Source organism: Daucus carota, chromosome 1, assembly GCF_001625215.2.
Source record: "Daucus carota subsp. sativus chromosome 1, DH1 v3.0, whole genome shotgun sequence".
NCBI classification, from domain to species: domain Eukaryota; kingdom Viridiplantae; phylum Streptophyta; class Magnoliopsida; order Apiales; family Apiaceae; genus Daucus; species Daucus carota.
In genome coordinates this window covers 19,252,088-19,275,836 of record NC_030381.2, presented here as the reverse complement: position 1 = coordinate 19,275,836, position 23,749 = coordinate 19,252,088, and the positions used below count along the sequence as shown (strand labels likewise).

The 23,749-nt window shown below is 34.8% G+C and overlaps 2 protein-coding genes and 1 pseudogene across 6 annotated transcripts; 1 reads left to right on the top strand and 2 right to left on the bottom strand.

Annotated features, from left to right (window-relative positions):
- Window positions 1-1,909: 1,909 nt before the first annotated feature.
- On the bottom strand, window positions 1,910-6,783 carry LOC135147358 (UDP-glycosyltransferase 83A1-like; annotated as a pseudogene).
- LOC135150818 (uncharacterized) lies at window positions 3,685-6,136 on the bottom strand. Of its 5 annotated transcripts, none has more exons than XR_010289171.1 (6): window positions 6,042-6,136; window positions 5,484-5,655; window positions 4,914-5,349; window positions 4,642-4,727; window positions 4,189-4,355; window positions 3,685-4,022 (listed from the first exon to the last, which is right to left on the bottom strand). XR_010289171.1 is itself a non-coding variant. In XM_064088035.1 (6 exons), the coding sequence occupies exons 2-5, from the start codon at window positions 5,490-5,492 to the stop codon at window positions 4,263-4,265; spliced, it is 324 nt and encodes a 107-aa protein (XP_063944105.1). In that variant the 5' UTR covers window positions 5,493-5,655; window positions 6,042-6,136; the 3' UTR covers window positions 3,685-4,022; window positions 4,189-4,262. The 5 variants fall into 5 exon arrangements, 3 of the variants coding, with proteins under 3 accessions (XP_063944105.1, XP_063944109.1, XP_063944107.1); XM_064088035.1 differs by lacking the exon at window positions 4,642-4,727 and having other exon boundaries at window positions 4,914-5,032; window positions 5,270-5,349; window positions 5,461-5,655; XM_064088039.1 differs by lacking the exon at window positions 4,642-4,727 and having other exon boundaries at window positions 4,914-5,032; window positions 5,270-5,349; window positions 5,461-5,520; window positions 6,042-6,116.
- A 7,828-nt stretch (window positions 6,784-14,611) lies between the features above and the next one.
- Window positions 14,612-19,777, top strand: LOC108192544 (uncharacterized protein At1g10890). The gene is made up of 4 exons (XM_017372925.2): window positions 14,612-14,811; window positions 15,649-15,867; window positions 18,892-19,111; window positions 19,418-19,777. The coding sequence occupies exons 1-4, from the start codon at window positions 14,702-14,704 to the stop codon at window positions 19,670-19,672; spliced, it is 804 nt and encodes a 267-aa protein (XP_017228414.1). The 5' UTR covers window positions 14,612-14,701; the 3' UTR covers window positions 19,673-19,777.
- The last annotated feature ends 3,972 nt before the right edge of the window (window positions 19,778-23,749 follow it).

Below are 23,749 nucleotides of genomic sequence, written 5' to 3'. Positions count from 1 at the left end.
TTAACAATTAATCTCGAAATCAGTGGGTGTTTTTATAAAATCTTGTTCCTCAAAACAATAATAATTTTTAAAGCACTTGTAAAAACAAATTCAACCCACAGTTTATATTTTAAAACTAATTAGAAGTAAAAACAGAAACAAAAATCTTATAAATACCACAGTCTTGCTCTACGGCCACACTTTCCCAGTGACCGGGATCTTATTCTTATTCTTTTGCCACACTAACCCAGTGACCGGGATCTAAAGTTCAATAATCACGAGCCCTTAATAGGTATCTAAAGTTGCACACTTGTGCGCCTACTAAGGGTATCTAAGGCTAGTTCCAGAACTATAGCGTAAATTACGAACGGGTTCGAAATGTAGAGACTGGGTCTTCAAAGATTCTCATATCTTATATCTTATAAACTTCGAAACAAAATTCTTATTCTTATATCTTATACAAAAATCAGAAATTTGCGAAATCAAAATATCCTTTCGAAAATAAAAGTAAGTCAAAAGGTACTTACCTCAAAGTCGACACTTAAAATCCGAAATTAATAATACGAACAAAGCCTATACATTTAATTAATAAACAAAACATAATTAATATGTAGTACTCCTTAAAATATCAAGGGCAATGCACATAAAAAGTCTTAACAAAATTCAAATTTTAACAACTAAACTACAATTAACACAATTTCAATTATCGAATAAGATAAATAACATGCATGCTGTTACAAATCTCAATATTAACCAAAGATAGCTTCTGAATATGAGAAAATAGTCAATTGGAGAATTAAAGTACATTCAACAAGGATTCCAAAATGACCAGATTCATAATAAACGGACAGATAACGAATTAGTTATGAGATTTAGAAGTTCAAGTAACACAGCAGAATTTTACTCAGGACCAGTTTACATTCAAAACAGATTTTCACAAAGCAAACAAACTGATATCAATTAGGCTATAACTAAACACTTAAAGATCATTCTCAGAGGTTTCAGAATTGATAAAGATCACAATTTTATGGCAAATAACGAGGGAGATATGAATTTTTAAACACGGAACAACTCAGTAGAAAAGTATAAACAGCCCTGAATTTTTGTAAGTCAGTTTGGACAATTAAATCAATTTAAACAACAAATGGTTATGACTGATAAATAAAGATTATATCTCAAGCTTTCCATATCGGTATCATGAGTAAATTTTCAACATACGATCAATTTATAGCGAATTTTTGAACATGGGAAAAAGTTTCGAGACTAAGAACTGAAGGGTAACAAAGAATGTGATTTTAAGCATAGATACACTGCTAATTTCGAAATACTTCCTGAGACAAAAGTTGTAGGTATCGAAGAGAGCTTTTCATAATGTCCAGAATCAACAAAATCCGATCAAGTTTCAATTTACTACGATTTTTACAACCTAACTGATTCACAAAAATTACTATATACGAATTTCAGCATAAACAAATAGGCAAACAAGATATATTCACATCAAATACACATGACAAGAAACAAGAAATCAATATCTCAAATCAACATATACTTGCAAAGATCGAAGAGAAAAGAAAAACATACCCGTCCACGTAAATTGCTGTACGACTTATTCGGATTCCAGAGGGATTCTTATATAGCACATAAAACCTAATCGTAAATAGGAAGTTCCAAACTTGGGTCACAATTTTCTCCACCTCATAAACCAATTTCCAAATATAAGGTCTTCTCAAGAAGATTTCGATTTTCTAAAATAATTCTACGCTTCTTTCCATTAATAAAGAATCTCTCCATTTTATTATTCAAAATAACTAACACAAAATAAATTCTAGAAGCTTCCAATTAATACTAATATCTAAATATATAAATACAAACAATCTAAATCTAATATCTAACTCATAATAACAATACTAATTAAATAAAAATATTTAAATAAATAAATAAAATCACAGGATTTTACATGCATACTTCAGGGTTTTTTCCCAGGATCCATTAGTTAATATCCTGATCAGAACTTAAGTTCAACTTCGATATTTAGAGGTAGCATTACAGAGAGACTGACAGAAAATTAGAAATACATCATGAATGGTGTGCAAAGCAGCCTAGTACTCTGCTGTTTGTAACCTGCTAATTCAAAGTGACTAATTCAATACATTGACCTAATTCAAATTATCTACTAATCCAAAGAATCGAGGCTCACTAATTAGCTTTAATCCAGTCAATAACCTTGTTCAAGTTCTTGTCAGAGCAACCATTTTCGACACTCTCCACAATCTTTTCTTTCATATCCATAACCTTTGTTTTATAATTATCATCACAGAGTTGCTCAACCTTGTTCTTAATTTCCCTTGCCTGATTATACCACTTTCATCTTTCTCAAATCGCAATCCAATCTTCCAAATATCACAGATGTAGCTCTCATTCAGGTACTGATCTGCAAAGTAAGGCCAAGAAAGGAAAGGGATGCCATTCCTGACACTTTCAGTGGTGGAATTCCAACCGCAATGGTTCAAGAAGCAAGCCTGATGTATGGCGTAGAACTTTCTCTTGAGGTGCCCAGCCCACTATTTTGCCACGACCACCTATTCGTTCTATATATCCTTGTGGGTAATCTCCTTCACGTGAAAGTTATACCTGGACCAGCAACTCAAAGGAATGGCTTGTCGGTTAGTTCAAGGCCTAACGCCAATTTTTGGAATGGTATTTGATTAAAAGTTGTGAAAGCACCCAAACGCAACATATATCACAGAGCGAGCTGGTTGTTGATCAAGCCATGACAAACAGTCAGAGTGATCTTTTGGCCAGAAATTGCCTTCTTGATTTCCAAGCCTGCTACTTGCCAATAGTGGACCAACTGACAACCATTCTGGTAGTAATGAAAAGAATGCAGGCTCAAGCTCATTATCTGAATTGCATATTATACAGTCAGCAAATTTCTGAACTCATGACTCTTACAGATAAGTTTAAATGAACCTTTTCCTGTCCATGCATCGCGAAAGCAAGCCCATGTAAATGTTGCAGTATACGTTGTTGGAATTGTGGGCGAGATGTTAATGAACTGCTTCTTTAAAATAGTTCCTGCAAGGCAAGTTCATTAATTTTAATTTTAGCAGAGACCAAATCTATGCAGCAATAAGAACATGAGAAAAGGCATAGACAAGAATTTTATTTTTTTTTTGCTGGAACGACAAGAAATTTGTTTGTGTGCAAAATTATGACTTAGAGTCACTACACCATATTTGGCCTATTGTAACGGCTGAAAAATGTAGCTTTAGGGCCTAAAACTGTTACAGTAGACCCTTTGGTAACATTTTTGCCGAAATTCGGTGTTGCATTTGCTGCCGTTGCCATAGACTTCTATTGTAACACTTATTTGGTTTCTTGCAACATTTTTGACCTATTGCAATAGACTTTCAATTGCAATCTGTTGTAACATTTTTAAGACTTTTGGTAACAATTTTATATTGTTACAATAAATTTACTGTAACATTTTTTTGTAACACTATATACTTAAAAAGTGTTGCATACCAACAATTTAAAATTTTGTTATAACATTTTTGTGCAACATTATTAAACCAATTGCAATATTTTTTTTTAGTTTTTAGTAACACACTTCTGCAACAGTTTTTGGTGTATTGAAATGGTTTTAAATTGTTAGGCCTGATTTACAGTAATACTATATAAATGCAATACTCTGAAATTTCCTTACATGAAAATTGACAAAAATAAAATTCAAAATACAAACTGAGTCATCAAGTTGAAAGCTACAAAGAAACGAGACTAAGGTACTAACTTATAAACCATCCTTACAATATTCAATCTAAAAGGATTGTTTTTCAGCCCTTCCACAACATTATCATCTCGAAGATAATGATCTTTTTTCACCCGACTTTTGTATATCCTCCACATATCACTCACAGTCCATAGTGCAAAATCCAAATATAGGTGATGCAACCACCACTCCTTTACATTTTTCCATCTCATGGAGGTCAGAATCATCAATATTGAATCCTGCCTGATGTCCAGGGTGAATTCCTCTAACAAATCTATTGATGTAAAGACAAGTCAAATGAAGGTCAATATCATTGATGAGTAAATGAAAAGATATTGGCTATATTTACCAATAAACAGGGTGAATAAAGGCCATACATATGTATGTTTATTATAACATCAATTTTAAAGTAGATAAGTTTGCTGTGGAAAAGGTCTTACCCGCAATGTGCGCTTATTGATTCTCTTACATTATAACAATCATTTCTATGCTCCTGTGACGGATATCCACCAAATTATGAACATCCAAACTCATTTCTTCTTAGAGAGTCTTCATGTATATAGGATATGTTTTGAACTACAGGAGAAAAAGATGTGGCCGTCGGAATCTGGAAAATAGCATAAACAAGAGGAAGATAACAAGCTGGACATGATGCAAAAACATATTTTAAATGAAATTATAATATACGTACAAAGCCACAAAACGGAATTTACATATCTAGAACAAGTCAGACCATAGAAACTACTTGCTTCCAAGGATTTATATGTAACATATTTAAATCTATACCACAATATACAAAGCTAGATTATATTTACAGTAGTAACTTAAAATTCCTTACAGAGCATATAATAAGTGATACAAACAATTAAGCACAAGGACACTGTAAATCGAACCTTTTAGGAACGGAGGCAAGTACCACAGCAATTGCATTAAATAATTCTTCATCGTCCTCTTAATATATATGAATCTTCTCTATTTTCTATCAAACCAAAGAGGTAACAAGTACAAATAAGCATGTCAACAGAATTAGATTATCATGCTTCTGAGAACATAGATTTTGATACATTTGCAAATTATCCGTTAAAAGGTCTCTGTTTTAAGATGTTAAACATCAATATTTCCACTTGACTCACGCCTAAAGAGATCATCAAGGAAAGTAACAAACCTCTCCTATCCATATCAGTATTTCCATGTCTGAAGGCTCAAACATTACAATGGTTGCTTCTTCACAAAATTCGCGCAATGCCAAGGCACAAGCATTTGAACACATTGATTTGGAAATTCCTGATGCAAAAAATAATCTGAAAGTGCAAATAGAGAATAATGTGTCCATAGTACTAGGCACAAAGCAAAGTAAGGTTATTGATTATTAATGTAGTAGATGAAGATAAATGTATTACTGCATATATCATATATGTTGCCGAGTTTTATATCAATATAAAACACAGGCATTGTTAGACATAAGTACCAGCCTTATAATGATTCTTTTGCAACTGAAATATAACATTAAACTATTCTTACCGTAATGATCTAACATTAGTCTTGAAAGCCGTGAACCATCTGAAATATGAACCAACAATATTAGCAACTGCTTTATATACCTAGAAGGAAAAAAAGCATTCACATATCAAAAAGTACCTTCTACATCTATAGACCAGATGACAACTTTAAAGTTCAGCAGAATAATTGAAAACAAAGTAATTAAGAAGTACCAATAGGAGATCATATGACATACAATGCACATAAAGCCCTTGAGTTCTTCTGAATTCCTACTGAAAATCCACCACAAACAAACACCCAAGTCTCAAATTCCACTCACTAAACTCCACAAATCCCTTTCCCAATGCAGACCCAAGTTTTAACATCTCACTCCCTCCAAACCCAATTACATAATCACTGTGAAAAACCTAAAATTCAAAAACAAAGCCACATAAACACCAAAAAAAGCGAACCCAAAATCCAAAATAATGCCTTTAAATGAAACCCCACAAATATTAACAAAAAAAAACTCAAACTTCACAACAAATAAATACAAATAAACACAACCCACTTGATAAATCAAAGTTAGGTATAAGAATTTACCCGGAAAATAGCAAACAAAATAGTCAGAGATCTAATTGAAGTAAGATGCAGAGCAACACTAATAACTCTCCAATCTTACCCTAATCGAACAAATTATGACAGAAAAGAAGATACAAAACCCTAAAAAAGTTAAGCTCTAAACAGCACAAAATAAGAACAGAATGCCCTAATCGAAATATTATGACATGAATTAGGACAAAGATACGATTACCTTCATTGATATTGAATATATGCAGTGTGAGAGAAGAGAGGAAAGACAGTAGCGGGAGAAGGGAGAGGATTTTCTTATGGGGGGTTTGGTTTTGGGATTTATTTTGTGAGTTTGGTTTGTACCGCGCCAACAAAAATATAGAAAGCCCGCCTATTTTTTTGATTTCAGTTTACAAAAATGTTGCAAACTATTGTAACATTTGACAAAGTGTTACAATTGTTATCAAAATTTTTAGATCTCTGAAAAAATTACCAGGCATGCAACATTTTTCAATTTTAGGTAATATTTTCAGAAAATATTGCAAAAGGGTAGCTAGTTTTTGCCTACAGCAACATTTTTTGTAACATTATTGACTTTTGATGTTGCAACAGGCCAAATATGGTGTAGTGAGTTCTCACAGGAAGTTATACGAAAGACCTAGTCATTGCAGTCAATAATTCCATCCCCAATCAGTTTAGGGATACTCCGTGCCATGACAGAAGTTGAGGCAGATGCAGGACAGAATGCAACAGTCTAAATTTCCATCTTTTTAGCCACTTCCAAGGCCAATCCAGTAAACCCTTCGGCACCAAGATAACAGATATTTCTGTTTTCATCATTCTTGGCCTTTTCAATAAGCTCCTCTGGCTTTAGTGGCATTACTATCTGCATGGACGGAAAACGGAGAAATCTACGAGTCAACAAAGATTGAGCTTGTAACCAAAATCAAGATCTCTCACGGTGGTTGCTTGCTGAAATTTGTATCGGAGTGTGGTGGTTATGAAAGTAAGGGTATTGTGATTGTAAAGTAAGGGTACTTTGTAGGCTATAATTCGTGATTACAAAGAAAACAAAGGTTTTCTCTGCAAGTCTCTCTATCTCAGGAATTCCAATGCCTACAGTGTGCATAGATACCACTGTTTACTAGGGATCAAGCCATATATAGTTTTTGTCGTCTAAAAAGCTTACAATAATTCAGTTCCCTCTCAAGTGCCTTTCCAAAAGGGTCCGATACGACGATGCATAGTCATGAGCTTCGAAGCAAGTTGGCCGGTCCAGAACTTTTCGAATCATACTCGGACCTGAATTTTCCCAAACTCGACGTAACCGCCGCTCCATGACTTACCCAAAAGCCGAAATGCAAGGGCGCGCCCCTGCTCCCTGATAAGAACAACCCATCATACCATAGAGCAAATCAATAATTTTGAGAAAGAATCCTTAAGCTCTCAGTGAGGATAACCCACTGAAATACCGAGCGAGACCTTCATATGAATACTCCCATGAGCGTGACTCACCAGAATATAGAGTATAGTCTTCCACACTTGACGACAGAATTTTTTAGGAAATTCGGTCATTTCATCCAAATCAAATAGATCAAAATACAATTCTGTTTGGTCCAGTTCTTAAAAACATATTTCAGTATGGACCAAATAAATCGAATAGTCAAAACATTATATAACATAAATTTATATTTATATTTCATATATATCTTATAAGCTATAATTACAATATCAAATTTGAAAATTTAATTATATTTATTTTTGGTGAAGTAGTGATGATTTATTGAAATTTTATAATAAATCAAATTTTAACTTTATTTATAATATAAATTCTGTTTTCTTAATAATTCGGTTCTTTTGATACAAGCCGGACCAGACCGAACTGAGTTGTTTTGGTTTGGTTCATAATAAATTTCGGTCCGATTCGATGAGGAGGTTTTCAATTTATTCGGCTAGGTCCAATTTTATGCCGAACTATGTGAATGCTCATTCCTACACATGTTCTATATTTTATATTCATGATATGCAATCTAAACTTTTTGCTAAAGATTTTCAAGCATGCTTTTATGTTACTCACCTGTTTCTTTTTTCTTTTCTCATTACATGAATGGCACATGTTTTAATAACTTGAGTGTGAGTAATTAGCTTGCACTAACCAGCATTGACTTATTACCATGCATTAATTTCAGAGATGCTTACTAATGTTAAAAAAAAAAAAAATCATAATCCACTAGTGTTGTTGTCGACCAATCAGATTACAAGAATAATTTTAAACAATCAATCGGAAATCAAGGTTACATATCACAGGCTAGGCTAAAATCTCAAACTTATATAACCAAAATTTATGAAGATGTGAACTGAAAATCTCAGTGGCAAATACATCAAGCATCAAACACCTGTAAACTGAAAATTTTCTTTTCTCTGTTTGTTTGGAAATGAATTATACTTTCTCTTTCGATCTCAATGAAACAGTAGATGATGGCTTCTCTTTGATTTAAATAAGCCTGCAGATGGAGAGCCTGGAGAGCAAACATATGAACATCAAACATTAACGACTGTTCACAATAAACACTTATGATCTCTATCGCAATAAACACTTTTGTGCGATTGAAGCAAGCACAATCAATCCTATTAGCGGATTCATTATCTTAATCTGAAAATCCATAGGAAAAACTCATGTTTCTGATGGTTAAAACATAATAAGGTTAGAAGAAATAAATAGAAAATAAAGAGACGAGAGAAATGGCATGAATGATTAGGGATTAATGGGGTAGGTGGGGTTGATGGTACTGTTGTTTTTATTTTTTTAGCAGGTATATAAAATTGTAAAAATATATGTGTATAATATTATTGTATATCGTAGCTCCGTATAAAAATAGAAAAAATTATCTTAAAAATAAAATAGAAAAATATTTAGAAATAGAGGGAGTATTATTTGTACATTGCACCCCACTTCTCAATTTGTTCATATTGAGATGTAAAATGTACATCTCGAATAGGAAAATATGTAAAATGCCCCTAACTCACTATACGGAAACAATTCAGGGAGATGGAGGGAGTATTTAAAAATATTCTAATTGCTTGTCCGCTTTTTTTTTTTTTTTTGATCGAAGGAAAAATTCATTAACTTGGAAATTCAGAAGATAACATCTCCAACAATAAATCTGGAGGAGATACAAAAAGATTGTAGCTATTTAACAAACATGGGACTCTTGCCATCAAGTGGGCAGCCTTGTTTGCTTGCTTTTTAACATGAAGAACCAATAGGTCAGCTCGATCCTTAAGCTTCTCCTTACACTCATCAATGATATGTCCAACTTCTAACTGATATGCATCCTCAGCACCTAAGGCATGCACCACCAATTGTGAATCTGTTTCGATGACAACATGCTGAACTCCAGTACTATTAATCCATTTAATTGCCTCGCAGACACCTGTGGCCTCGGCTTCCATAACTGACACCTCACCTGGTATTTTCATGTTCTTCCCTCGAATAAATTGCCCTCTGTGATTTCGCATTACCATACCCACTGTGAACATGCTTTCACCAGCCTTCAAAGATGCGTCAACATTTAGTTTGTAAGTTCCTATATCAGGAGGCTGCCACTGTATTTGATCTTGGTCTTCTGTCTCAGGATGCATAATACCCGATCTTTCTTTTCTCTTGTTCGCTTCTCTCCACTCCTGCATCGTCTTAGCACTCACCTCCATGGTCACTGCAGGTGTTATTATTCTGCCTTCCCACACCCTTTTGTTTCTCGAGAACCAAATACCTGAAAGCACATTAGTCACACTTTGGATAGTCTCTTCTGTCTCTTTGCTAATCAAATTCAACAACCACTCCGAAGTCAACTCAGTCTCCTGCATATTGATATTAAAACCTGATACACTCCAACATTCTGCAGCAAACGAGCACTCACAGAATAAATGCCTGAGATGTTCGATATCTGTACCACACATTGGGCATAAAACTGTAGTCTCCACTCCTTTGCTTCTTAGGATCCATCTGACTGGGATTATGTTTCGACAGAAGCGCCAAAGAAAAACTCTGGTTTTGTGAGGCAGCTGCAACTTCCACAATCTGTTCCAACCCTGAGATTCAATCATATTGTCATTACTAGCATATCTTGTTTCCCAGTACCTATACCCTGATTTCATTGAATAAACCCCTTTATGCGAACCAGTCCAAGCCAACCTATCTTTAACTTCAATCTGCGGGATTCTCGTTTGAATAATCAAATTGCTGTCATCAGAATGAAAATCTCGTTCCACCTTATGCACATCCCAGACTCTGCTATTAGGATGGAAGTAAGAACACACCTTTTCATTTCTCACAATATTGTGATGATCATCCTCAACTCGAAAATCCACTTTGCCTTTCAACCATGGATCTTTAAATATGCAAATATCCTTGCCATCACCTAGCACCCAATTAAATCCATCTTTCAACCTCTCTTTGGCCTCCCATATACCTGTCCAGATAAAGCTGGGATCGACACCTCTGCTAGCCTGCAGCATGTGTTTATCTGGGTAATATCGATCTTTAAACATACGAGCAACCAGCGTATCAGGATTGCGACTGAAATTCCATACATGTTTGCCTAGGAGAGCAAGATTAAACCCATGAAGATCCCTAAAACCCAACCCACCTTTGTTCTTAGCCACTGCCAGCCTGGTCCAAGCCATCCATCTCATTCCTCGGCTATTATTGCCATTAGACCCCCACCAGTAGCCGTTCATCAGCCTTTCAATTTCAGTACATAAAGATTTGGAAGTAAAAAGCAAGACATGCTATAAGAAGGAATTGTCTGAGCCACATTCTTCACCATGACAAGTTTTCCCGCTTTAGATAACATTTGATTACTCCAATCTTGCGTTTTCCTCCACACTCTATCTTTGATGAAGCCAAACACTGCTTTCTTTGATCTGCCAATAAGAGATGGGAGACCGAGATACTTGCTGTCCCCCAGTTCATTGTGAACCCCCAGAATGTCTTTAACCTCTTGTTGCTTATCCCTTCTGACGTTGGCACTAAAAAACACACCTGATTTTTGATAGTTCACCACCTGGCCTGATTCATTTCCATACTCATTCAGAAGGTTCTTAACCACTTCTGCTTCTTCTCTGTTGGCTTTGAAGAACAAAAAGCTGTCATCCGCAAAAAGTAAGTGTGTAACCTGAGGAGCATCCACAGAAATCTTGCATCCATTAATTAGACCATTGTTAGCTGCCCTTGACAATGCTTGAGAGAGACCATCCACACAGAATAAGAAGAGGTAGGGAGATAGAGGATCTCCTTGCCTCAAACCACGCTTCGGAACGATTGGCCCAATCAAACTCCCGTTAAAAGCTACCGAATAGCTTACTGTCGAAACACACAACATCATCCATCTTATCCAAATGCTATTAAAACCCATCATCTGCATTCTTCTCTTTAGATAACTCCAGTCAACTCGGTCATATGCTTTTGAAATGTCCAGTTTCAGAGCCACCTCCCCTTCTGCACCTCTATTTTTCCTCTTCATAAAATGTAAAATTTCGAAGGCAGCTAAAACATTATCAGATATGTTTCTTCCGGGAACAAATGCTGATTGATTTTCAGATATCACACCAGGTAGAATGACCTTAAGTCTATTAGCAAGGACTTTCGCTAACAACTTATATAGAACATTACATAACGCTATGGGGCGCAGCTCCGTCATACGTTCTATATTTTCTTTTTTTGGAATAAGAACCACTGTTGTATCGTTCAGATTTGCTGGAAACGCACAATCCGATAACCACTCCTTGCAGCAATCAAATACTTCCTTACCCAATAAATCCCAAAAATGTTGAAAGAACGCTGGACTTAAACCATCAGGTCCAGCACTTTTGTCCGGATGCATTTGCTTCAGCGCTACTGTAAATTCTGTGAAATTAATATCAGCCGTAAGGAGCACGATTGGATAGCCCAGTGGTGGGTTTATCCTCTGTTGTCCCGGGATACCCGGGTTCGACTCTGGCTCACCCCGAGAATTATTAGAACAGATACTAATTTGTAAGGCATATAAGCCTGCATTGTCAAAAAAAATATCAGCCGTAAGCCTGGCATTCTGCTCATCGGAAATAACACGAACTTCTGCATTATCAGGCTGCGCATTACCACTATTCCCTCCATCAAACACATTTCTGAAATACTCAAGCACCACCCTGCCCATTTCTTCATGATTGTCCACTACTTCGTTTTCATCAGTTACCAGGTGCGTGATGTGATTTAATTTTTTCCTTTTTGAGGCTGCTGCATGGAAAAATTTGGAATTAGTATCCCCCTCAGTCAACCAAAACGCCTTGGCCCTTTGTTTCCAGTAAAGTTCTTCATGCATCAATATATCTTCTAGCTTTTGTCTTTCCTCGAAATACAGCTTCACTCCCTCCTCATCTCTTCTATCGACAAGACTACATAAAATTACTTTCTATTTTTTTACTTTATCTCGAAATTTGTGGAAGAAAGTTCTACCCCACCTCGCCATAAAAGAAGAAACAGATAAAAGCTTCGGTAGTAAATGAATTTTTGGAATATCTTTCCAATAATGAACCACTTCTTCTTTAAAGCTAGGTTCATGAAGCCACGTATTCTCGAATTTAAATCTGAATTGCTTCCTAGAGAACTCAGTATTGACAGGTTCTAACAAGATGGGATCATGATCAGATTTGATAGTATGAATAACAGAGAGCTTACATAGGGGAAACTTTCTCCACCAATTAGCATCTGCAAACGCTCTGTCAAGTCTCTCCCGAACCCAGTTCGGTTTACCCTTGCTTTTCTCCCAAGTGTAATCTCCTCCTTTCAAGTCTACCTCTACGAGCCCACATTCATCTATTGTAGCTTTAAACCCGTCTAGCAACGACTGGGGATGGGGGTGAGGTCCCATTTTATCCGAAGCACAAAGCATGTCATTGAAATCCCCAACGATGCACCATGGAATATTATCACTCTTCACCAACCTTCTTAGAAAACACCAAGCATCATGTCTTCTTTCTCTTTCTGGGTACCCATAGTAGCAAGTTAACCTCCAAGCTACCCTCGACCCCTCCATAATGTGAACATCAATATGGTTATTCGAAGAATCAACCACATTGCACCTTACCGACCGTTTCCACATAAGAGCTAAACCTCCTCCTCTCCCTACTTTATCTACTGCAAAATAATCAAAAAAACCAAACTTATTTGCTAACTCCTTAATAACTTCTTTATCACTCAACGTCTCTGACAAGAACACAAAGTCAGGGTTAGAAGATTTTAATAAATCTCCAAAAATACGAACTGCACGGAGGCTCCCCATACCTCTGCAGTTCCAGCTTAAGTAATTCATAATGGGCGGCTAGCTTGCACCGCAAGCGTAGCCAAATCAGATTTGCTAGAAATTGTATAATCAGACTCAGAAAATACAGTTTCTGTGAGGTGACCCCTTATGTTGCCCTGCTCATTGCCTATTAACTTATCATCCGTATCCATTATAGTCTTAGACACTGGCCCTGTACGTTTCCTTTTCCTCTCCTCACCATCCAGCCCAATATCCTCCTCTTCATAAAGCCCATTTGTTATAGCCACAAATGTTTGAGGCCCATTAACATTTGAATTCCCGCCTTGCGTTATCATGAGTGACTCTTTTGAATTCTCCCCCCCATTGCTCCTAACTTCACGCCTCAAATCTCCATCTCTATCCTGATTTCCTGATTCTCCGCCCAGAAAACTAGGGCAGTTATTTCCCCTACCAACTCTCTCCGCCCAACCCGCATCGTCCTCCTCCCTCAACCACTTACTGCCGCCTTGCCCCGCTCCTCGCCGTGGAAGTGCACGGAGCCATGAGCCCCACTCTTGATCATGATTTTCACTCCTATTATCTAGAGATTTACGACAGAATCTCTCAGTATGTGTCACTAAGCCACACGCAAAACAGAAGTCCCCTAGTCTTTCATATTTGCATGTTACTACGAATTCCGATCCATTCTTCCTTTTGATCTTCTTCTTCCTTTTGAGTGGTTTTCTGACATCCAATCTTATTCTTATACGCATACATTCTCTCCATATACTGCTATTATTCTTAGGATCATAAGAAATGAATTCCCCAAAGAAATTACCAAGTTGTTTCCCAACTGCTTCAGCCATAAACCCATTCGGTAACCCATGAATCTGAATCCATATGTTCAACCACCATAGAGGAACTTTCAGTGGGTCTTCTCCTGTCGGGATCGATTCCACTAAAAGCATTGCATTATCAAAGTTCCAAGGTCCACCATTCAACACCCATGCCTTATCCTCCTTGTGATAAAAATGAAATAAGTATATCCCCTGCTCCAATTCTTTGATATTGATGCCCATCGTGGGTTTCCAGAAATCTGCAATCCTGACTTTCATGGCTCTTGTATTGATGTTCTTTTCCGTCAAAAACCTTCCTACAAGACAGAGATCATATTTGTTAACCTCCTCTTCTACATCTCCTTCAAACACCAAGTCTTCATTCTCCTCGTCCTCCACATTAAGATCTGCTAGTTGCTCACTGATGTTCTGGTAGCGTGCCATCGTATCCGACTCACACAAATCTGAAAAGATCCAGATATGGAGAGAAAAACCAACTCTCACATTAACAGGAGAGAAAAAAAAAATGTTATGTTACACTATTTAATTATATAGATCATGTTAAATAAAAATTATGAGTGATGCTACGTATCCCAAATTGCTTGTCTGCTTAAGTGTTTCATCAGAAAAAATCAATATTTCTAAATAAAAACAAATACCAGAAACATAAATATCTATTTCTTTAAAAAAAAAATCTCTTTGTTGAATGAAGATGTAAAATCCAGATTATTATATTCAAAAATACTCTTCTAGGTCTTGTTTTACCGATTTAGGGGGCAAAAATGGGGCGGAGTATATCAAGGTCGCCGTCGTATCACCGGCGGAGATACTCCCGTTCTCCGGTCAGACACTCCCGCCGTAGTCGCCGTGACCGCTCTCCTTACTCTTCGAGGTTTCACATTTCTCATGCTCATACTACAATGAAGTAGCTTATGCAGCTTTCCAGTTTATAATAATTCATCACAATTTCATCTCTAATCTCTACTCACTTGAAGATTATATGATTTAAGTAGGAACGCGTCTTCTGTTTAATTAGTTTTGTATTTATGTGTTAATTGTTATCGAATTTTGTGAAAAATGACCATATGTTGAGTGGCTTCTCTGTTTATTTGTAATCAAGTTCTGTTTTAAGTTTTCTGTATTTTACGGATTAGTCTCTACAATTTGAGTGGCTTCTTAGCTTTTCGATATCTATCTTGCTTGTGATTAGCTTTTGTTTCAAGTTTTACGTTATCACGGAATTTCAACTAAGTTTGGAGTGGCTTCTCAGCTTATTGATATTAACTATATTGATTTCGACATTACATTTTATGTTGCTGGACTACAGTTTATAGGTTTTTATTAGCATGCTTTATTAGTCAGCTCTTAAAAAAATAAAAAATTCTAAAAGTTTTTAGGTTTGGATTTGATTTAGCATTAACTAATGGATGTTGAGTGGCTTTTAAGATAATCGTTGATTAGCTTTTGTTCAAAGAATTCTCGATTTGAGGGAACAGGGGATAGATAATGGAGTAACTTCTTAGTAGTTACTAGTTAGCTGTGGAACTGGCTCCCATTTCTGAGGCGGTTACGGGGAAGAGTACTTGTTTCATCTTGTAGAGTGCAAGTGAAAATTTTCTTTTTAATGTGGTCAAGTGGGTAGGAGAGTAGCCTACGTTGGTAAGTGTTATAGGTCTGAAAAGAATTTGTTTTATTAATCTACTGTAATGGCGTTTGATTGATTGGATAGGCGCAAAAGTCGATCTCCTACACCTAGACGACGTAGAAGTCGGTCTCCACCTATAAGGCGTCGAAGAAGTCGATCTCCTACACCGAGGCGTCACAAGAGACAAAGAAGCATAAGTTCATCGTTATCCCCTTTACCCAAGTCACCTAGTCCAAGTCTCAAGTCGAATGAGCAAAAGAATGCCCTTGAAAAATTGAGGAAGGAAGAAGAAGAAAGGGAAAGGTATTGTTTTATGCTTAAATTCTTGTTTCTACTTGTACCGAATCTCCATATATGGTTTCCGATATGATTTTTTTGAATATCTACTCTAGCATTATACACTTGTACTTTGTTACATTCGTATAGACTACAATTGTATTTCCTATTAACAATGCAGGGAAATTTGTAAATTAATTGGCTTAAATGAACAAATGCCAGCACCTAGTCTTAACTATATATAAAGCTATATGTCTAATGTTCATGAGTTCATTTACAACTTCAAACTTCAAATAGTTCCTTTTATGTAGTAGTGGACTATCGGTACACATATATATGCCTTAATCATAACCAGTTAGTCGAGTTCTATATTTTAGTAGGAATATTTAAGTCATCAGAGTCTATTGTGTACTGTTACCGAAGCTCTGCTAATAGATACTTGATAATTTAGAAAAGGCGCCAAGTGTAAGTATTGTAATTTGTAAGGTTTTACCATCCTATATTTGATTATTTATATAGAGGAAGGAGAAATATGATATATGGAAAAAGGGTATATAAGGCTTACGATTCATGTCATTGAACACACACAGCCATTGTCACCAAGTTAACGTAACTGATAATGGAAAAATGATGCCAAAGTTTGGATTACAATGATGGAATTAGAACATGAACGGATTTAATGGTGAATTTTGTTGCAAGTCACTATTACCAACTTCATTGACTATTTTCAAATCAAATAAAGGGATAGAAGTATCAGGTTGGAGTGTCTATAGAGTAGCAAGTACCCAAGGGTATACAAATTCAATACTGAGGGAAGGAATGTCTGGGGCCTGGCAGATATTACATTGTTTTCTTTCATACTGTTAGGTCTCCTCATTGGTTTGTATGTGACTTCTAGGAAATTTATACTATAAGAATTTGGTAGCGAGGTAGCTGTAACAGTGCTTCTTGTATTAGTATTGACTTTATAATTGGTCTTCAAAAATTGAATGGTGAATTTTGTTGCAAGTCACTATACCAAGTTCATTGACTATCTTCTAATCGAATAAAGTGATAGAAGTATTAGGTTAGAGTGACTATAGAGTAGCAAGTATCTGAGTCTATACATTTTTATATCGAGGGAAGGAAGGTCTGGGATCTGGCTGATTTTCCATTATTTTCTTTCATACTGTTAAGTTTTCTCATTGGTTTATTTTCTATTTCTAGGAAATTCATACTATAAGTATTGGTAGCCAGGTAGAAGTAATAATACTACTTGTATCATTATGATACCTTTGTGTAAAATTATGTTACTAACTCTCTATCAGTCTATCGAATTGACATGCCAATATAAATGAACAACAGTCCTGAAGTTTGCTTTTAGGCTCAGGACTTCAGTAACCAGTATATGGTTGATGATAACAGTATCTAGTGCTAGTGGTTTATTATCCATAAAAATTTATACCATATCTAAATGTTGCTTTGTGGCACAAACTTTTTTAGTTGTTACTCTTCTGCCACTTCCGTTGGTCCTTCCATTTGCTTCTAGCATTTATTAGTCCTTTAACGAAAAATAGGATATAAAAAGCAGTAGAATATATATTTCTGAACTTTTGATCTGTTCACATTTTAAGAATGTTCCCCTAAAAGATGTGGTGAGGCATATATTTTCGGCTACAAACTCCATATGTATTACCATAACTTAAGCTTGGTTTTGAAGAACTTAAAATATAAATTATTAACTCACCCACCGCAGGGAAATACTGGGTTCCAAGCGAAATTATTTTGAGACTGCTATTTCACTTTTTGAGTACGTAAACCCTATGGAAATGCTCACAAAGTTTACAAACTAACCTCACCAAGAAATTAAAAAACTGATCCTAGTCGCAACGACCGTAGAGATAATTAGTAATTTAGGGGTTGCTATTATTTGATAAATTGTCTCTTGATGGTCAGTAGAATGACCAACAAATTGTTCTCCACCCTCAGGGTTCTCCTCTTGATTCTCATAGGGCTGCTAGAACTACAGTCATGATCATGTGTTGTTGCTTTACAGAGCTTGTGACTACTCGGTCTCTTCTTGTTGGTTCTAAGACTTATGACTAGCACCAAATGTTAGTGCTGCCTCGTGTTGGAGAAAATCCAACTCTCTTGAAGTGTTGTTCGAATCTAACACATTGCTCTTAGTCCTAAGTTGTAAAAGTGGGAAGATAAGCAGATGAAGACAGTATGCTATGATCACATTTGCTTCCACTCTAAAATGGGATGGAAGGGAATTAAATATATAAAAGCCTATATGTTTTGAATAGCGAACATGAACTTATTTTCTTAGTGATATATTTCATTTCCATCTATTCCTCTTCTACTATTCTGCTTAAAAGTAAAACCCTTGAGTGCTGAGCATTCATTTCACTTCACTTCTTTTACTCCCTTGTACCTTCATTCTTGAAAAATGTGGGAGCATCTCAACTACGATAGTATGGGCTCTTCATTTTGTTGTCTTTACTTATTCTGTTAGGAACTTAATGTGGTGTCCACTATATAAACTCAGGTTAAATATAGTGCGAGATCCAGATAACTCTACCAAGCAGCCTACAGCCTCAAAAGTGTCATGACAAATTGTGTCACTTTAAACTCTATTAATAGTTGTAAAGTAAAGAACTTAACAAATTTACAACTAAATATACATATTATCTATCACTCTAAACTCTACAGACAGTAAAGTGAGAAGCATTACAAATTGACTTGGAATTATATTTTAAAGGGCTCAAAAAGGCCTTAAATATCATCTATACAATTCAGTTTTAAGAATTTCCCCAAGTTATTTTACTATGAACTATGAGAACGATAAAATCCTACCACGAAAAACATTGAGTTTGAGCTGTCTAAATTGGTATTTTTTCAAGTCACTCTTTTTAAGATCCTCTTTTCTACATATTTTCTTTACTTGCTACTTATGCCCATATTAATGATTCCCTGTTCATCTTAATGAGAGGCCCATTTGCTAAATTGCCTGCTTGGTGCCTCCCCTTCTGAACTGGTTTTCAATCTGGTATTGGTTGTTAATATTAGGCGCCAACAGGAGGAAGAGCTCAAACAATTAGAAGAGGAGACTGCAAAGAGACTGGAAGAAGCAATTCGGAAAAAAGTGGAGGAGAAGATGGGTTCTGAAGAAGTTAAAGTAGAAATAGAGAGGAGGATAGAGGAAGGCCGGAAAAAGGCATTTGATGATGTAGAAGTTCAACTAAAAAATGAAAAAGAAGCAGCTTTGACTGAAGCAAGGAGGAAAGAAGTGAGTGTATATATGATTCACAACTTCTCTTTTTCATTTGAACTGCTGAATAATAAAAGAAAAAATAAAAAAAATTGACATGCTGTTAGACTTTTCTTGCAAAAGGAAATGAATTAATTATGTGATTGAAAAACACAACTGTATATATACTCTTCCATCTGGAACTATCACTTACAATTTCACAGGTTTTACATCTCTTTAGTTCTCATCACAAAACATGCCAAAAGTTTTTGCAAAATCCCATGATTTTGTTAGTTATTTTGCCATCTGAGTAAAGTATGCTGACTATAACCTCGCATTTGTTAGGAACAAGCTCGGAAAGAGAGAGAGGAATTGGATAAGATGCTTGAGGAAAATCGTAGACGTGTAGAGGAGGCCCAAAGAAGAGAAGCACTGGAGGCACAGCGCAAAGAGGAGGAACGCCACCGTGAGTTGGAGCTCATTCAAAGACAGAAGGAAGAGGCTCTTCGAAGAAAGAAACTTGAAGAAGAGGAAGAACATGATAATCAGATGAGGTTATTAGGCAAAAATAAGTCTCGGCCAAAGGTGATTGGGCTATGATACAAATATGGATCAAATTATTTTCAGTGTTTAATTTAAATGTATGTCTTATTTTATTTGTCTGGACATTGCCTTTGGAGCAACAAAATTGTGTTGACTGCTTGATCTCTCCTTTACGATGCTCCACAGTGTCTTACTCATGTTTTCATAAATTCTTATTGTTTCAGTTACCTGACATCAGTTGGTCTGGTAGTGATTTCACAAAGAAGATTCTGTACTTGCTACTTGCTAGTGTGGAGACCAACTCTTAGCGTGTGAGTCGTTAAGAGCATCTCCGAGAGTCTCCTTGTTGACTCCTAAATATAATATAAAAAATGTGGCTCTTAGGACAAGGTTAAGAGTGTAAACTCCAACAATACTCCCTACATCTCTTCTCTATTTCATATTTTATTCATATATTAGGCTCCACTATAACAAAAGAGAAGGAAAGATGGTGGTGAATTGGAGGGAATGATTTTTTTATTGTGAAAAAATAAGTTAAGAGCAATGTGGTGGCTCTTAACTTTGAGGAGAGAAGAGGGAGAAACAAGAGGCTCTTAGTGATTTAAAGAGCCACTAAGGGGCCGTTTGGTTAGGGGTATTCAGGAAAGGGAAAGGTAATCAAGAGGGAGAAACAAGAGGCTCTTAGTGATTTAAAGAGCCACTAAGGGGCCGTTTGGTTAGGGGTATTCAGGAAAGGGAAAGGTAATCAACCTATTGATTCCCTTTGTACGTATTTGTTTTGTAAAAATCATCTTTCTCTTTCTCCTTTTTTAGTAGTGGGTTTACCCAATAATGCTCATAGCTCATTCTCCACCCCCAACTAGGTATTTGGATTCCCTTTCCCCACCTTTTTTCTATTTTGAGTTATAATTCATATTTTAAACAATTAATATAAAAGATTATCATATAAAGTATTTTTAAGAATTAAAAATAATTTTAATTTAGTTTTTTAAATTAAATATAATTGTGACATAATTTACATGTTAATTTATTTTAAAAAATTAATAGTATGGTTAAATAAATTAGATTAATTTATTAGAATGTAAATAAATTATCTTGTTATAGATATGAATACATTTTACTCTTTTGAAATTATATAATATTAAAAAAATCGAATATAAAATTAATCACACAAATTTCCATTCCGTTTCTGCAACAAAACCAAACAGGTAAAACAATTCAGGATCATTCTTTTCCTTTCTCCGCGTTTCCTTTTTTGGATTCCATTCTGTTTTCTCGAATCGAACCAAACGGCCCCTAAGAGTCTCTTGGAGCAACATTTTTCCTCTCCCTCCTCAAATCTCAAGTTAGGAGCCTAAATGAAAAGTTTCTTGGAGATGCTCTAAGTTTCTAGTTCCATCAGGATTGTTAGAGGAACTCAATAATGCCGCCTAAATATAATAAATTAAAATTATTTAGTGATTTAGGATATTACATACATATATCAATTATAACAATATCATTATGTCATATTATTTATCATTATGTCATATTTATTGAAGAAATAATAAATCTGGAACATGCATCATTATTATATCTGTATTATTAAAATAGTAATATATCTATATATCTATATCTATACGAAGGAGGATCTCAGGAGGTCGACACGGCGTCTTCTAAATCTCACGTTCTATTTTTTCACATTTCCTAGAATTTCATTATTTGTTTATCAATGTTTTAAAATTTGGGATTTTTCGACAGAAAGTCAAAGGTCTCAATATTAATCATTGAACTTCACTACTTTAGTTAGGTATCCGTAAAGACTGAAACTGAAAATTTTATGTTCAACTTCACATCTCAAAACCTTTGAGTTCAAGTTCACATTTCAAAACTGACGATCAACGTCATGGCATTCGGATCTTCTTTGGATCTAAACAATTCTGGTTCTAAAGAATACAATTTCACTTCCGATAATATTCTCCTCTCTTATGAAGATCAAGCTAATCGACAAAATTCCAAACAGAACCTGAAACAAATATAATAGTTAGTAAGACACAAATAAGAAGTTAAAAATTATCATTTTTAGAAGATGAACGGAAAAGTTCGTCGAAAAAAATTTGCTCGAGGTTTGGACTGATTTTTGCCCTTGGATGAACTTGGACAGTCTTTACGGAGACCGGAAAGTGGTGCTGAGTGAGTTAGCTTGGTGTGAAAGAGCATGCAGATCAAAACCTTGAATATATATTCGAGAGAGAGAAGGTTTTAGAGAAAAAAAAAATATTCAGACAGTGTATAAACTTTTAAATCTTAAACATTTCTAAAAATTTCAGCACTTTATTAGTTCTTAGTTTAGAAAAAAATACGTTGGGGGAAATGGGATTTACAAGAGAAGTTGAGAGGTTAAATGTAATATTGTAAATGAAGTAATATTTGAAACGAAATTCAAATTAAAGTTGATTTGTCCCGTTGTCCCCCAAAAGCATAAAGTTTATGATAAAGTTGACCAACAATTATTGACAAAAATCTCAGTATTTAAATGTTCTAAAAGAAAGGCACACATATCGAGATAACGGTAACAAGTGTTACACTAAATAATATAATTTTTCGAACATTCTCAATAATTTCAGAAAATTATGATTAAATCATAGAATATTGAAAAATGATAATCTAAAAATTTTAATCAATTTTGGTCAAAATTGACTTGGTCAAACATACAATCAAACAATAAAATTGGTTCTTAGACCAAATATCTCAGAAAATTATGAAACTTTTGTTGTGCCTTACAACATTATTAAAATGGTCCATTTTAAGTTTCAAGTCATTCCAGCAAATGAAATTATTACATGTATGAGGTCGTCCAAGTAGCCGTCTCCATCATCGGAGATTATTTTGTTTGTTTTATCTTATTTGTTTCTTTCAATAATCTTCCTCGTTTAGGAAAGATTTATCTCATTTGATTTGTTTTTTAGACCTACATCATCGGAGCTTCCGATTTACATTTTTTATTCGATTCAAGCGGAGTTTATCGGATACGAGAGTTAACCGTTCTTCCTGTGGTTTCGACTGTTAGATTTAAGTTTTTATTTTCGTTTGTTTTCAGTTTGCTTTTATTTCGATTTGTGATTTGTATTTTCAGGTGGTCTTCTCTCCCTGATGAGAGTTTTGTTTTTCGCTTCTTAATTGTAAGCAAGTAGTGAGGTCTTGATTTGGTGATGAAAGTTCGTATGGAATCGCTGTTTTGATCGATATCTATTTCAGGGTATGATGAGAAGAGTACCACTAATTCAATGAGAATGCATGAAGCGGGTACTTGTATTTGTATATACATTTTCTTCAAAATATCGTTTAACTGTCTCTTTATGAGAAGAAGCGATTGCAAATTACTGTTTGTTCGACTCGATCATTGTTGTAGATGCCATATGGCTTTTTATTATTAGATTAACACCTTTATTTAAAAAAAGTGAATTTATTCTATTTGGATTTAAAACGATTAAAATCAGTTCCTTTGGTGAATAAAATATGATTAGCTTTTTACAATTTTAAATAGAACTTTTGTTGATATTTGAAAAAGACTTCGAAATGAATTTCTACGAAAATAAAATATTTACTGAGTGAAGGAAATATTTTTGAGAGATTAAAATGATTTATTTCATAAATAATAAATTATCTGTATTTGGAATAATTTTCTTAAAAAATAGGGATAATACGTTATGTCCTACAAATAAATGTCAAAAGAGTTCCTAAAGAATATAATGAATGTATATTTCTTGTTCAAGTTTCTTTTAAATTTATTTTCACAATTGTGAGTTAGAAAATAACATTAAATGATACCTTTTTTCCGAGAAATTGCGATATAAAATTTTGATTACTCCTTAGAAAAGTGAAAAGTAAACTTCTTATAAAATAAGAAATAATTTTATATTTTAATATCATATAAATATATCTGAAAAATATTTAAATTAGAATTGATCGTTTGACTTTTGATAGGATCAGTTTAATAAATTATCTCATTAAAGAGGAATATATGTGTATTTGGATTTTATGTTCGTTATGCAAATATCAAAATAATCATTTATAAAGCAATTCTTTCAAATCTAATTTAAAATTTATAAATAAAAAATAATATGATTCTATTTTAAAAAATTATATATTACT